Source organism: Hyperolius riggenbachi, chromosome 5 (genome assembly GCF_040937935.1).
Source record: "Hyperolius riggenbachi isolate aHypRig1 chromosome 5, aHypRig1.pri, whole genome shotgun sequence".
NCBI lineage: Eukaryota > Metazoa > Chordata > Amphibia > Anura > Hyperoliidae > Hyperolius > Hyperolius riggenbachi.
The window spans coordinates 104392190-104408229 of record NC_090650.1 but is presented as its reverse complement, the minus strand read 5'-3'; the positions used below and the strand labels follow the sequence as shown (position 1 = coordinate 104408229).

At 44.6% G+C, this 16040-nt stretch overlaps 1 protein-coding gene across 5 annotated transcripts in view; it reads left to right on the top strand.

Moving 5' to 3' along the window:
- ANKRD28 (ankyrin repeat domain 28) overlaps nucleotides 1-16040 on the top strand; it is a 289915-nt gene that overhangs the window by 257605 nt on the left and 16270 nt on the right. For all 5 annotated transcript variants that reach the window (XM_068236088.1, XM_068236089.1, XM_068236091.1 and 2 more), the window contains 2 exons: nucleotides 14955-15072; nucleotides 15498-15717. In XM_068236088.1, the coding sequence (XP_068092189.1) occupies nucleotides 14955-15072; nucleotides 15498-15717 (338 nt within the window). The remainder of the gene's footprint in view (nucleotides 1-14954; nucleotides 15073-15497; nucleotides 15718-16040) is intronic.

The following is a 16040-nucleotide window of genomic DNA, read 5'->3' as shown; positions in this document are numbered from 1 at the left end:
TTCTTTGTATTCAAAGCATTCCAGTTGTCCAGTTACTCTGATAAACCAAAACATTAAAACCACCAGCCTGAGGCCTTTTTCACATGGGAGCTGAACTGCTCGCTTGTCAAGCAGTTCAGCCTGCCAACCACAAGCACGCTATTCAGGTGCAGTTAAAATGCACTCAAATGGCAGCATTCTTAACACCATGCATGTCAGCGTTTAACACGTAGTGGTGTTACCCCAGCAGCAGAAAACCGCACATGCTACACCTGAGCACTGCTGCCACCCTGCTCTGGAGTGTCTCAGTGGGAAGGGCTCACCCCTTTGCCCATATTGAGTGCTAGCGAGCGCCCATCCAGAGCAAGTTGACAGGCGGTGAATTCACAGCCTCATGTGTGAAAGAGGCCTAATACCGTGTAGCTCACACCCCTCTGATGCCAAAACGGCTTTGGTCAAGCCAAAGCATTAGATGCAGATCTTTTAAGTTTTTGGCTGTGGGGCCTGTGTGGAATGGAATTTTTTTCCATCACATCCCTCTGATAGTCAATTAGACTGAGATCTCAGGAAAGCCAAAGTACCTCCAAACAGGCCTCCTCCTTCTGTTGCTTCCTGGTCCTGTTGTGACATTCACGTGTCTGTTTTAGTTGCTTTTGGCAGTAAACAAGATTGAGCATTGGAATGCTGACTCATCTCTCATGTGTGACCACACTGCCAGATGAGCAGAAAGGGCACTGTGTTCTGGCATGTTTCTTTTAAAGCCAGAATTAAAGGACCACTATTGCAAATGCGTGTGTATGTTTATGTATAAATGTATTTGTTCCAATGTAAAATGCACGATTTCTTTTTTTTTTTTTTTCTCCTAAATCACTGTCACAATAGGGTGTAAAATTCTGACAGGTTTGGGCTGGTCCATCTCCACATGGGGGATTCTCAGGGCTTTTTTTTTTAATTTATTTTCAAAAGCACTTACTGAACTGCAGTTGCTCAGTCCAACTGATGAAAAAGCAAGCAAACCGCTAAGGAGGTTGGCCGTCATCTTTGTATAGATCCATTCCTGTGAATGCTTTTGGAAAGCATAAAAGAAATACTGAGAATTCCCCTTGATGAGATGCACTAGTACAAAACCTGTCAGATTTTTAATGCTTACTGTAAGTGACAGCAACATAGGAGAAAAGTAACTTCTATCTTATTCCAGGAAGAAAATGCGTCTTATAATTATGTGTACACATGTATTTTAAAGAGGAACTCCACTGAAAATAATGTAATAATGCATCATTTTTACAATAATTATGTATAAATGATTGTCTGTTTGTTCATTGTAAAATCTTTCCTATCCCTGATATACATTCAGAATTTTATCACATGGTGACATTTTTACTGCTGGCAGGTGATATCAGTGGAAGGAGAAGCTGCTTGCTTTTTTGGCAGTTGGAAACAGCTGTTATTTCCCACAATGCAACAAGGCTCTCACAGTGTGATGTCAGTACCTCAGTGCTGTGAAGCGCTGACATCAGTGTGGGAGGGGTTTCACCACAAAATCAGCCATACAGAGCCCCTTGATGATCAGTTTGAGAAAAGGAAAAGCTTTCTCATGGGAAAGGGGGTATCAGATACTGATTGGGATGAAGTTCAATTATTGGTTACGATTTCTCTTTAAATTTTACGTTTCACAATAGTGTTCCAAAGTTTAGAGCATCCCACAAGACCTGCTATTTTGGAGGTGGACTCTTGTTACAGCTGCTGAGATCCATAGCCTTGGCCGTTTCTCCTGCTTTCACTACATCAATCCATGACAGATGCCACTGAAATGAGATACTCTGTGCTATTCCATACATTCCATACACCTATCAGTGGTTTTAATTTTGTGGCTGATTGTTGTACAGCGAGTTAAAGATTTGTTTACCATTAGTAATGAGAACTATTAAAAGGTTCTGAAGCCACCTGTACATCGCACCAACACACTTCAGATGAGCTTTGAACTCTTAAACAAAGGTGGCCAGTTTAACTTCCCTGGTGCTTCTTCCACCCTCCTCGCAGTCATTCCGCTCTGCTCCGTTCAGCAGCTGTGCCTCTCTGAAAGCTGGCCAGTTGAGCCAGTCGCGGGCTACCATGCATGGGCCACACACCTTCTTGGTTGTGGACCCGTGGCTGGGAGTGTTTAGTGCATACGTGGTTGCAGTTTTGACGAACTGCACAAGCGCTGAATGCTCCTGTCCACAGGAGTACGATCAAGGAGATGTGCAGCCTGGGGGCCGTGTGTGCAGCTTTCCGAGGGGACAGCTGATGAATGGATCAAAGTGAAACTACAGCGAGGTACCAGAAGGGCTACAGAGGGTTGGAAGAAGCCCCAAGCCACCTTTGTTTACCTTTAGATTTCATTTCAATGCTGAAACAGTATTTTGTGTCACAGATAATGCCTTGGAAAACATTGACCACAGCACTGTAAACAATATTTTAATGCACTGCAACATAAAAAGTTGGTTGCATTTAGGCCACCCTCTCCTCACTAAGAACGTTGCTTCAGTGCCAGCACTCTATACTAAGCCTACCTAGATAAACATAAAAAGTTGTCAGTGTGGTGTTTTGCTTTTTCACGTAAGCTGGATTTTCTGCAGACTCTAAATAATTCATGAAAGCTGAGCAGGACAAGGGGTTCAGTTTTACTCAGTGTCTTGTGCGCTTCACTGAAAGTGACTGGCGGCGGTCTAAGTGGAGATACTCTCAGCTCAAAGTTAGGGGCTTATGAAGGTTACCATCTTTTTCAACTTTAAAAAATACTAATAGCTTGACTGTGATGCTGATCTTTTTGCTTGAGTTGATTCTGATTCACACAACCAGAACAGAAGAAAAGCTAGTGTAAGCGTTCTACCTGAACGCCCAACTGACATACTCATTTTGGGTCAGTGACTCAATGATTAAAAGCAGTGGATCAGCACCAGGCGGCAGGCTAGCAGCATTTCTTTTACAGAGAACGTGAGGGATAAGGAGGCTATTTCCTTTTAGACAGTACCATTATTTGCATTGTATAAAAGAAACTAAATGTCAGCCTCCATATACTTGTTACTTTAGGTTCCCTTTAAAGAAAGTCTACCATGACAGTCAATGCATCATGTAGGACATGAATTATGCTTCACAATGCACAAAGAAAAATTTCTTACATCTAATACAATGATTTATTCATAAGGGTGGTTATCCATTATGGCACACTCAGCGATACTTATACCACAGCACTAGCATTTTTTTGCTTTTGGTCATCAGTTGATGATTTATGATCAGAATCAGAATTTATTTCGCCAAGTACAACGGTGGATTGTACCCGGAATTGGTTTTGGTGCATACAGGGTCGTTGGTGAAAAACAAGAAAAAAGCACGGTTAAGCATGGTACATACGTAGACGTGGGACAAGCATACATAGGACAACATTACAGTTTGTGCGTACATTTAACCTCCTTGCCGGTTATCCCGAGCTCAGCTCGGGGTAACCTGCGCAGGAGAATATCTCAGGCCCCGCTGGGCCGATTTGCATAATTTTTTTTTGTTACAAGCAGCTAGCACTTTGCTAGCTGCTTGTAACTTTCGATCGCCGCCGATCCGCCGCAATCCGGCGCGCCGAGTCGCTCCCCCCCGCCCCAGAGCCCTGCGCTGCCTGGCCAATCAGTGCCAGGCAGCGTTGAGGGGCGGATCGGGATTCCCTATGACGGGTGACGTCATCCCGCCCCGTCGCCATGGCGACCGGGGAAGCCCTGCAGGAAATCCCGTTCTCAACGGGATTCCCTGCATACTCTGATCGCCGAAGGCGATCGGAGTGGGTGGGGGGATGCCGCCGCTTAGCGGCTATCATGTAGCGAGCCCTTGGCTCGCTACATGATTTTAAAAAAAAAAAAATTAAAAAAATGTGCGGCGCTGCCTCCTTGCCGGATTTTTTAGACCGGCAAGGAGGTTAAGCAGAGCGTCGTATATAGTTAAGCATGGTACATACGTATAAACAAAAGCAAAATCAAAGCAAAAACAGAGAGCATTACAGCATACACGTGCAGTTAACATAATACACACAGAGCAATTACAGCATACACGTACAATTAGCGTAATACAAACATAGCAAGACATACACTGATAGCAGGAACAGAAAAAGAGTGGGACTGGAGGAGCAGCCTGAGAGTGGGTATGAGCGCTGCCATTTTCGGCACTAGACGCGCTCCCAACTAGACAGATGCTACCGATTGTCCACTCAAAGTAGAGAGGATGCTGGGGGGGATCATGATGGAGGCGGACAGCAGGGATCATTTGAGCCAGGTTGCTCAAGGAGAATCGCTCCTAATTTAGTCCGCACGGCTGTTTGATGAGGGTGCAGACACAGTGGGGCCCTGTGGTGCCAGGGGGCACCTTTGCTGGGCAGCAGTGGTGGACGTGGGGCCTGGGGCCACCCAGGCTGGGCAGCAGTGGTGGACATGAGGCCAGGGGCACCTCGGCTGGGCAGCATTGGTGGACATCGGGGGGTGAGGGCACCCTGGCTAGGCAGCAGAGGTGGACAGGCCAGGGGCAGCATACCTTCTCTGTGGCTGCGAGGAGCAGCAACAGGCCCTCCATTTACACTGTGGCAGCGTGGTCGTTCTCCTGGTGACTTGGGGAGCCGCTGCAGTCAGGCCTCCTCTGCACGTGGGGGGTGTCCCATGTGCCCTTGCTGGTCCCTAGGCCCCCGGGCGACCCGTGGTGGAGGGGGACCGGCAACCCCAGCAGTCCTGGGCTGCAGGCGTCCTACGGGTCTGTCCGGTGATGGGGAGGTCTCTGGGGGAGGTCTCCGGCGGCGGCCCTGGTCGGCTGATGGTGGCGGCGGGAGCACGTGGCGGCTTCTTCCCAGGCGGCAGCCCCCGACATTCAAGAGTGACCAAGGGCAGTGTGAAGCCGCCGCTGCCCCTCTCCATGTAGTCCCCGGCAGGAGAGGCGGAACGTATGCAGCGTGGAGGCGGCGCTGCGTGGTGCGTGCGGCGTCCCCTGGCTCCAGAGCGGCGTCCTGGCTCCCCTGGCAGCAGTGATTCCCCGGGCAAGCGATCCTCACCCCGCAGCACGCTACCTCCCAATCCTCCAGCAGCCTGCGAGGCACCTTCGTGGCCCCTGCATCATCCCCAGGTGGGTGGAGGTGGTCGGGAGGTCGCCAGAGGGGGAGTTAGGGGAAGGGGGGGAAAAAAGACCGGAGCCCTGTGGCCGTGGCGTGGAAAACAGCTGACGTCATGACGTCATTCATTCCGTTTTTCAGCAGTACGCTCCTCGCATTGCCCTCTGGGAGATTGGGAGGTGCGTTATGACAGTGCTGTGGTTTCCCATCAGGTCCTCCTGACTTGGTAAGTGCTGATTGGCCACTAAGGATATGACACTTTTTAAATTCTGCTGTGGTAACGACTGCTGATTTGCATATCCGTTCCCCATCAGGTCCTCTCATTATGCTTTGCCCTGTGATTGGACATTCATGTTTTTTTGTATTGTGATGTTATCTGATTGGTCCATGTGACCTTATTGAAACTGTATATAAATGCCATTGTGGTTGTTATCTCTTTGAGTGAGCCTATACAGCTTGAGGAAGGAGTTTGCCTCCGAAACAGCGTCTGTCGCTGTCCCTGGGCTTTATCTTTATGCAATAAAGAGCTTAAATCATCTACGTAGTGCTGCTGATCTATTCTACTTAAACACATTAGTTCAGCCTCCACTTTTCTTAAGTCTCGGGCTGCATTCACAGTGGGACGTTGCGTTGTAAAGTCTTATAACGCAGCTTACCGCACTGTAATGCTAATCCTATGGGACGTACACAGTGCGGCGTTGGCATCGAATTGTAACGTGTAGCGTTATGGTAACTTACTGCTTACAGTGCGTTACCTCTAAACGCACACATTACCAGGTACAGGGAAGCATACTTTTCATTGCCCGTATACTTTACCTACTGTATGCGACGGTAATGCATCATTAATGTGCGTTACCACTTTTTCCCAGAACGTCATTTCGGACAGCACCCCTGGATGAGACCCATCTCCCTCAGCACTGTGGACAGGAAACTGTTAAAACAAACATTTGCATAAGCAATAGGCAGCAGTACATAAGATACATTCAGGCTATAGTACCTCAGTTTAGTTTCCTGTCCCGGACGGAATGCGTGGGGAGATGTCTCCAGGAGTGCCATCCATGTCAGGCGGCAGGGGCAGCGTTTCTCAGGGCTCCAGGTGCAGCTGTACAGGGAGACAGTCTGGAGCCCTGTAGCGTGTAGGAGGCTTCTCCATTGGTGGCAGCGGATTTATGCGCACAGGCGCGCGCATGGAAGAAAGGTCACTTCCGGTTGAACCGGAAGTAGTCATGCGCATGGCGTCCCGCGTGATCTGAAGTCTGAGCTGCGCGGCAGGGGCCGCGGCGGTGATTGGAACAGCACACAGCTGTTCCCTGGAGGCGACATTAGCATACAATGAGCGGCAGGTGCCGCATGATTAATGAGGTAAGCAGCATCTATTTAAAGTATATGTGGACATGATTCAGTTGGTTTGTGACTCTGAATCATGGAGGACGCCGCTGGGTCAGCTACTGCACAATCTGTTAAGTCTGCCCAAGAACCCTCTCTGGCAAGTAGATGGATTATGATATTCTGCTTAGCTAGATATACTTTTGATATACATATTTATATCTGGAGGGAATGATCTAATGGCTGGTTATTTTTTATTATGTCTTATAGCCCAAAAGACAAGATAAAAGTGATAAAGCTAAAGAAGCTGAAAGGTCTGACAGATCCTCTGCTCATTCCAGCCAGCATGGATCTAGCAAGACGGAAAAGAAATGTGCCATTTGTAACAGCCATTTATCATCTTCTTCTACTAAGAAATTGTGTCGTCATTGTACAGATAAGCTTGTTAAGGAGGAATCCCCCGTTATATTCAAGGACTTAATGGGTTGGATGCGGGCTGAAATGTCCACAGCAATTAAAGAAATTAAAGATTCTGCTATTGCTTCTACCGCCTCAGCTGCTTCAGATAACGCTGGAACCAGTACTGCTGTAGATTCAATACCTATAGTAATTAGTCCATCATCTCCAGGGGTACCTGTAGTTCCACCCGTACCTCCTAGGAGACAGAGAAGAGAAAGCGATATTGAAGGTTCTGGTTTATCAGATGGGGAAATTTCTCCCTTTGACGAGATTTCTAATGAAGAAGATGATTTATCTAAGCCAGATAAACCAAAGTTTGCATTTTCACCCGAATTAATGAAGGACTTATTGATTGCCATGCATGACACGATGGGTATCAGGTCTGAGCAGAAATCATTAACACCTTTGGACGAGATGTATGAAAGCTTGGCGGATCCCCAATCCAGGTTTATCCCAGTCCATAATACGCTTAAAGTTATGATTAAAAAGGAATGGGATAATCCGGAAAAGAGGGCCTTTTGGCCCAAATCCCTATCCAAAGGGTACCCTTTCAGTCCTGAGGACCAGGGGTTTTGGGGTGTTCCGCCTAAGTTGGATCCATCTTTCTCAAGGGTATCAAAAAAGACTGACTTGCTCTTTGAAGATTTTGGAAACCTTAAAGATCCTATTGATAAAAAAATGGATAATGTTTTAAGAAGAGCATGGGAATCTTCTTCTCTAACATTTAAGCCTGCCATAGCCTCCACAGCTGTAAGCAGATCTTTAAAGACCTGGCTTTTGGAGGTACAGAATAAGATTGCTTCTGGAGTACCTAGAGAGGAAATTTTAAATGACTTTCCTAAAGTTTTGAATGCTTCTAATTATTTGATTGATGCCTCAGATGATACAGTTAAGTTAACTGCTAGAACTACAGCTTTGGTTAATTCGGCGAGAAGAGGAGTATGGGTGAAAACTTGGAGTGGTGACACTGCTTCAAAATCAAAGTTGTGCGGTATCCCATGTGAGGGGGGTTTGCTCTTTGGCTCAAAACTGGATGATACTCTGGACAGAACAGCAGATACCAAGAAAAATTTTCCAGTTAAAAAGAAACCTTTTCAGAATAAACGTCCCTTTCGTCCTTCATCCAAAAACGAGCCAGATCCCAGGTCCTCTAAGGGTAAAAGATGGGCTCCTTACAGATCACAAAAACCCAGATCCAATTTTGTTCCCTCAAAAAAGCCAGATAAACAATGACGCCAGGATCCCAGTGGGGGGGAGAGTTGCAAACTTCTTCGAGTTGTGTCAACCCCTATTCCCAAACCAGTGGTTGCTAAAAGTAGTATTGGAAGGTTACAGTATAGAATTCAGTCAACGGCCTCCAACTCAGTTTTGTGTTACTCCCCACCCAAGAGATCCAGAAAAGGTTGTAGCTCTTCAAGAGGAGGTTCTCTCCCTTCTACAAAAGAGAGTGATTCGAGAGGTCCCAAAATGCCAAAGGGAACAGGGGTTCTATTCCCCGGTTTTTCTGGTAAAAAAGCCACAGGGCAAGTTTCGTTTTATTCTGAACCTGAAAAATCTGAACCAGTCAGTAAGGTACAGAAGATTCAAGATGGACAACATTCAGTCAGTAAGTCGTGTGTTACAAAGGGACGATTATCTAGCATCACTAGACCTAAAGGATGCCTATCTCCACCTGCCAATACATCTATCCTCACAGCAGTATCTAAGGTTCGCAATACAGATGGAGACAGAGGTAAGACATTATCAGTTCAATGCTTTACCCTTTGGATTATCTTCAGCCCCATGGTTATTCACCAAGGTGATGTCTGAGGTCCTGGCATTTCTTAGACAGAAAGGAGTTAATATTATTGGATATCTTGATGATTTCCTATTGTGGGGTAATTCACCTGATAAGGTTAACGAGCATATTGAAACTACGATAGACTTCCTACAGCATCTAGGCTGGATCATTAACTGGGAAAAATCTTCATTAATCCCTACTCAACTTATAGAATTTTTGGGGTTTAATGTATCTACTAGGGAGGAAAGACTATTTTTGCCTTCCAGAAAGAAATGCATTATTCTTAATACTGTCTTCTCATTTCAGAGATCAAGAAGCATATCATTGAGAAAGGCTATGGCTCTACTAGGTCTTCTCACTGCTTCCTTTCCAGCGGTCCAGTGGGGACAGTTCCACTCCAGGTTCCTTCAACTGTGGATCCTCAGATCCTGGAACAAGTCACTTACAGCTCTAGACAAGAAAGTACTGGTGCCTCACAGCATAAAGGTGTCTTTGATGTGGTGGCAGAACCACACACATCTATCCACGGGACGTCTTTGGAGTTACCTGGTTCAGACAACAATAACAACGGACGCCAGTTTATGGGGCTGGGGAGCTCACCTGAATTTCCTACCAGCACAAGGTCAGTGGTCTACGGAAGTAAGTTCGCAATCCTCAAACAACAGGGAGCTAGAGGCTGTCTGGCGGGCCTTACAACATTTCAGTACACAGATCAGAGATTCTCATGTCTTGATAAAAACAGACAACAGGAGTGTTGTGGCCTTCCTGAACAGGCAGGGGGGTACGAAGAGCAAGAGCTTATAGAAGCAGACTGCAAAGATCCTTTTCTGGTCAGAGGCAAACCTCAGCTCTCTGACTGCTGTACATTTGAGAGGGGCGTCAAATCAGACTGCAGATTGTCTCAGCAGGAAAAGACTGGACCAGAACGAATGGTCCCTGGATCAGGGGATATTCCAGGAGATTGTTGCTCAGTGGGGACATCCAGAGGTGGATCTCTTTGCCAGAAGGATCAATGCAAAGTGTCCAAAGTTCTGTTCCCTTCATCCAGAGGATACTCCTTGGGTAATAGATGCCTTCACGATCAATTGGGGGGATGCAATAATGTACGCATTTCCTCCAATCCCGTTAATCCCAAGAGTGATAAGGAAGATTATTCAAGACAGGGCACAAGTAATACTGATTGCCCCGCTATGGCCAAAACGAGCATGGTACACAGGTCTTCAATTACTAGCAGTATCAGCACCAATCACATTTCCACCTTTACCGAATCTATTGACACAAGGACCGATTGTCCATCCGGATCTGGAGCGCCTTCACCTATCAGCATGGAACCTGAGTGGGAGATATTAAAATCTAAAGGTTTCTCAGACGAATTATCACAGACTTTAATACAAAGTAGAAAGAAGGTTACCCGTGTAATTTACCAGAAGGCATGGAGGGTATTTAACAACTGGTGTTTGGAAAGATCGTTCAATACATCTTCACTCAGGTCGATTCTGGAATTCCTGCAGTGTGGGTACAAAAAAGGTCTCAGTGTCAGTACTCTTAAGGTACAGGTGTCAGCCCTTAGTGTCTTTTTGGAAAGAAGACTGGCACAAGAGGATCTGGTGATCCGTTTCTTTCAAGCATTAAAAAGATTGAAACCTACAACTAGATCTAGAGTTCCAGCCTGGGACTTGAATGCTGTCCTTCAAGCCTTATGTGAGTCTCCGTTTGAGCCTTTAGAGCAGATTTCAGACAAATATCTAACTCTTAAAACTATTTTTCTTCTAGCAATTACTAGTGCTAGGAGAATAGGGGAATTACAGGCGCTATCCATAAAGGAACCTTACTGCATAATTTCCGAAGATAGGATAACACTACGTCCAGATATGTTGTTTCTTCCAAAGGTAGTGTCTTCATTTCATAGAAATCAGGAGATTTTTCTACCATCCTTTTGTGAGAATCCATCAAATGACAAGGAAAGAAAGCTCCATAATCTGGATGTCAGAAGGTGTCTTATTCACTACCTAGAGCGTACAGTTTCCTGGAGAAAGACAGAGGCAATTTTCGTTCTGTTCGCAGGAAGATCCAGAGGTAATAGAGCTTCCAAAACTACTTTGGCACGATGGATTAGACAAACCATTGTTTCGGCATACCAACTTCAGGGAATACAACTGAAGACAACTATTAAGGCTCACTCTACAAGAGGTATTTCAACATCTTGGGCAGAGAGGGCAGGGGCCTCCATAGATCAGATTTGTAGAGCTGCAACCTGGTCAAGTCACAATACATTTGTGAAGCACTATCGTCTGAACGTTTCTGCAAGCACAGATCTATCCTTTGGGCGAAAAGTGTTGCAAGCAGTGGTCCCACCCTAAATCTTTATCTCTTGTATATCGTCTCATCCAGGGGTGCTGTCCGAAATGACGTTCTGAGAAAGACCTCTTTACTTACGGTAAAGTCTTTTCCGGTAGTCATGAGGACAGCACCCCTGCAACCCGCCCTTTATTGGGTGGAAAAGAAGATAAGTATTTGTGTAAGCAGGATTTATGTCCGTGTCATCTTTTGTATTAACTGAGGTACTATAGCCTGAATGTATCTTATGTACTGCTGCCTATTGCTTATGCAAATGTTTGTTTTAACAGTTTCCTGTCCACAGTGCGGAGGGAGATGGGTCTCATCCAGGGGTGCTGTCCTCATGACTACCGGAAAAGACTTTACCGTAAGTAAAGAGGTCTTTTGCGTTGTGTTGTGACTTTAATGTTGCATTACAACCCAACATCGCACTGTGAATATAGCCTCGTGCAGTGAATTGCCACTTTCGTGGTGTAAGTGGAAAAACCTTTTAAAACCCCACCCCACTCAAAACGTCTGTTTTAGTTCTTACATAAATTTGAAAAGGTTGACCACATATTTTGGGTTTTTACACTGGGGCACCAAAGGGACAAGTAGCATGGAGATTTCCTCTCTGGGTATGCAAGCATTGGTGGCATAAATCCTCTGCTTCTACACTATTCTGTCCAAAACTGATGGATTTTGATACTTTGATTTTATTTAATTTTTACCTGGGCTACACAGCAATATGGTACATACAGTTGTGTTCAAAATTATTCAACCCCCAATGCTGTAAAGGGTTTTAGGGAATTTAGTGTATATTTGTAATTGTGCTCAGAATGAAATCTTACAAGGACTTTTTAAAGAACCAAATGCAACTTAAATGACATCAATTGTTTTTATAATACAGTATTACATGTTTTTTTTTTGTGTGATCTCTTCATTGACAAAATTATTCAATCCCTTAAAGACTACCACTCTTAAGAACAGACAGTTCATTCACGTGTTTTCGATCAGGTATTGAAAACACCTGTGGATGTTAACGAGCATCAATCAAGCATAATAAGCACCAGCTAGGCAGATTTAAAATGACTGTGATACTCAGCTCCTTCTAGACATTTACTGGTGTGTTTACAAACATGGTGAAGTCAAGAGAATAGTCCAGGAAGACAAGAGAAGAGGTGATTTCTCTTCACAGGAAGGGCAATGGCTATAAGAAGATTGCAAAGATGTTAAACATACCAAGAGACACCATAGGAAGCATCATTCGCAAATTCAAGGCAAAGGGCACTGTTGAAATGCTACCTGGTCGTGGCAGAAAGAAGATGCTGACTTCGACTGCTGTGCGCTACCTGAAGCGCAAAGTGGAGAAAAGTCCCCGTGTGACTACTAAGGAACTGAAAAAAGATTTGTCAGATTCGGGTACTGAAGTTTCAGCTCGGACAATAAGGCGCACACTGCGTAATGAAGGCTTCCATGCCAGAACTACCAGGCGCACCCCCTTGCTGTCTCCAAAGAATAAGAAGAGTCGACTGCAGTATGCCAAAAGTCATGTGGACAAACCACAAAAGTTTTGGGATAGTGTTCTGTGGACCGATGAAACAAAATTAGAACTGTTTGGACCCATGGATCAACGCTATGTTTGGAGGAGGAGGAACAAGACCTATGACGAAAAGAACACCTTGCCTACTGTGAAGCATGGCCGGGGGTCAATCATGCTTTGGGGCTGTTTTGCTCCTGCAGGTACAGGGAAGCTTCAGCGTGTGCAATGTACCATGAATTCTCTTCAGTACCAGGAGATATTGGATGAAAATGTGATGCAGTCCGTCACAAACATGAGGCTTGGGAGACATTGGACCTTTCAACAGGACAATGATCCCAAGCATACCTCCAAGTCCACTAGAGCATGCTTGCAGATTAAAGGCTGGAACATTTTGGAGTGGCCATCGCAGTCACCAGACTTAAATCCGATTGAGGACCTCTGGTGGGACTTAAAGAAAGCAGTTGCAGTGCGCAAGCTTAAGAATGTGACTGAACTGGAGGCTTTTGCCCATGAAGAATGGGCTAAGATACCCGTAGATCGCTGCAAGACACTTGTGTCAAGCTATGCTTCACGTTTAAAAGCTGTTATAACTGAAAAAGGATGTTTTACTAAGTATGAATGTCACTTGGGGGTTGAATAAAACTGACAATGATGTGAGCACAGAAAATACATTTTATTTCATTATAAATGTTGTTATATTTGTCTGACTTACAAGTGCCTATTTGATTTAATTGTAAACAAGATGACTGAAATGATCAAAATCAATGTCAAACTGGCCCACACACTTAATTTCAGTGGGGGTTGAATAATTTTGAACACAACTGTATATAACTCCCGTGGGATGATGAGCTCTAAAGGAGCTGACTCCACCCCTCTGAATAATACCCACCTTCATCCTGCAGTTGGCCAAGTGATTAGTATTTGTACCATACAGAGCTGAAGTGTCATAAGTTTGTCTCCATTAGCCAACTGTATAAAGTTTTTGAGATTTCTGTAGGTGATCTGATTCTCTTCAACAACCCCAAACCATTAATGGTAGGTTACCATAATTGATTTCATTAAACATTGTCCTAAACTGTGGAAAGGATAATACATCAGAGGGCAATGCAAAAACGTGTCAAATGAACTTTTTGTCCCCAGGGTTGTACAAAGGGGAAGGAGACATAATTGGCGCATGTAGGAAAAAATGGTTTTGCCATCGAAAGGGGTTCTTTACAGTAAGAGTGGTTAAAGTGTGGAATATTTTACCACAAGTAGCAGCTAGGGGAATTTTTATATCTGCACTTAACCTCCTTAGCAGTAAGCCTGAGTCAGGCTCGAGATGGAAATCCACAACTCAGAGCGGTAATCCCGAATTGGATCCATTTTAGGTGTGGAATGTGTAGGGCTGCCGCAGATCTATCAAGCAGTATAATTTTTAGGGTCTGAAAGCGTGTGAAAAAAATTGCACCGCTTTTAGGGAAAAAAAAATCTAGAAATAATCATACCGCCAGGGAGGCTAAGGCGTGGATGCTTTCTTTGCATTGAAGGATATCCAAGGCTATAATTACTAGGTAATTCCCAGTACAGTTAATCCAGGGGTTTTATCTGATGGTCACCTGGAGTTGGTAAGGATTTTTTTTCCAAAGGTTAATTGACCCAAGCCTTGTAAAGGTGTTTTGCCTTCCTCTGCATTATCGGGGATATGTAAGGGTACAGGAGAGGAGTGTCACAGCAGAAAATAGGTCATCACTATCAGAGAGGTAACTACTGACTATAGGACTCCTCACCAAGATATTGCTTATACCATAGTCCCTAGCCATGCAAGAGCAATCCTTTAATCACGTTTCTATTCACCATAGAGAAGAGTGGACACGGGAGCATGCAGGCACATATAACGTACAGTGCAGGGACATGGCTACATATTGTTACAACTGACATAAATACAAGAATCTGGTAGCCACAGCATGGAAGGCCATAAGAATCGGGGAAAAAAAGTGCAGTAAGAAGCCATTTCTGTTGATATAGTTCTCTCCACTGTGATGGCTGGTGTGGTGGTGCTTGTGTCTCCATATCATAAAGAAACAAGTTTGTCCACATCATTTTTAATAGCGTTATCGGAAGTGTTAAAACATTCAAATATCTACCAAATGAACGTTGTGAAGCAGTATATGTTTTGCTTGGTTTCCATGTGATGGACATTTTTCTTTTATATGGTGCATATTATATTGTGATAGAAATTGATCAGCAAGGATCAGATCTTTCCCATGGATTGCAGGATTTGCAGCGCATAAATTATTTTTACACTCTTGGTGACCTGACTGCATTGTAAACCATTACTGCACATCCGTATGCTAAGTGCATAACTGGATAGCTGCCATAAGAAAATATTGCTCGGCTGATGACTGCGTCTTCCAGTAAAACCAGTGTCTCTCCTTTTTCCCTGTATTGCTCAGGACACCATTGATGCTTTCAGTCTTGAACGGGCATACAGAGTGCGTGTATTCGCTGCTGAACAAAGGAGCCAATGTGGATGCCAAAGATAAATGGGGGAGGACTGCGCTGCATCGAGGGGTAAGTCTTTAGCCATTTTTGGGATTTAATTTCTTAAAGTGTATGTCAGCAGCAGGTGTGCAGAGCAACATTATTGTGTCTTCAGCTACACCATTACACACATTGTGCTTTTTTTCTATGTGCTGAACTGTATAGCTTGTCAACAATTCAGGAAACCTTAGCACTCTACAGCATAGTTCTGTAATAATATATGAAGTGCACTTGGGATGCTGGAAATATGATGCATATAATCTGAGCCATTTAATTTATTGCTTTTATGTCACAAAAAATACAGTTAAGCTGTAGTGCAGTTACAGGAGAACATTTTCCTCCTTGCAGTTGTGTTGTAACTGGAAAAGTATAGCACAGAGTGAGGTGTCTATGACGCAATGCTTTATATTGTATTGCCTATGCTTTATACGCTGTTTTTTGTATCTTTGCGGCAGGCAGTGACTGGTCATGAAGAGTGTGTAGAGGCATTGCTACAACACAATGCAAACTTCTTACTGCGAGACTGCAGGGGGCGCACTCCCATACATTTGGCAGCAGCATGCGGTCATATAGGTGTATTAGGTGCTCTTCTTCAGACTGCAGCCTCGGTAGATGTTGTTCCAGCAATAACAGACAATCACGGATACACATCTCTTCACTGGGCCTGCTACAACGGTAAGCAGTTAGGTTATAGCCTGTTCCCCTACTTTACACTCCTGCACTATTTATTACTGGGACTTAACAAGTGGTTTGCAAGAACAGCCTTGCAAAGCTATTGATTTATTTATTTTTGCATGATCGATGGCAGGAGACTGAATATATACATAGAGGTGGAAGATGTAAACACACAACAGTACTCAGACACACTAAGGGAGAGCCCGGCACTTTCGGACGTGTCACTTGAGGTGGTCATTTACATGCTAATCATTCAAAATTGCATGTAAATGTAAATCAAATTGTAGCTTGGCATTGGGCCAATCAAATACATCCTGCTGATT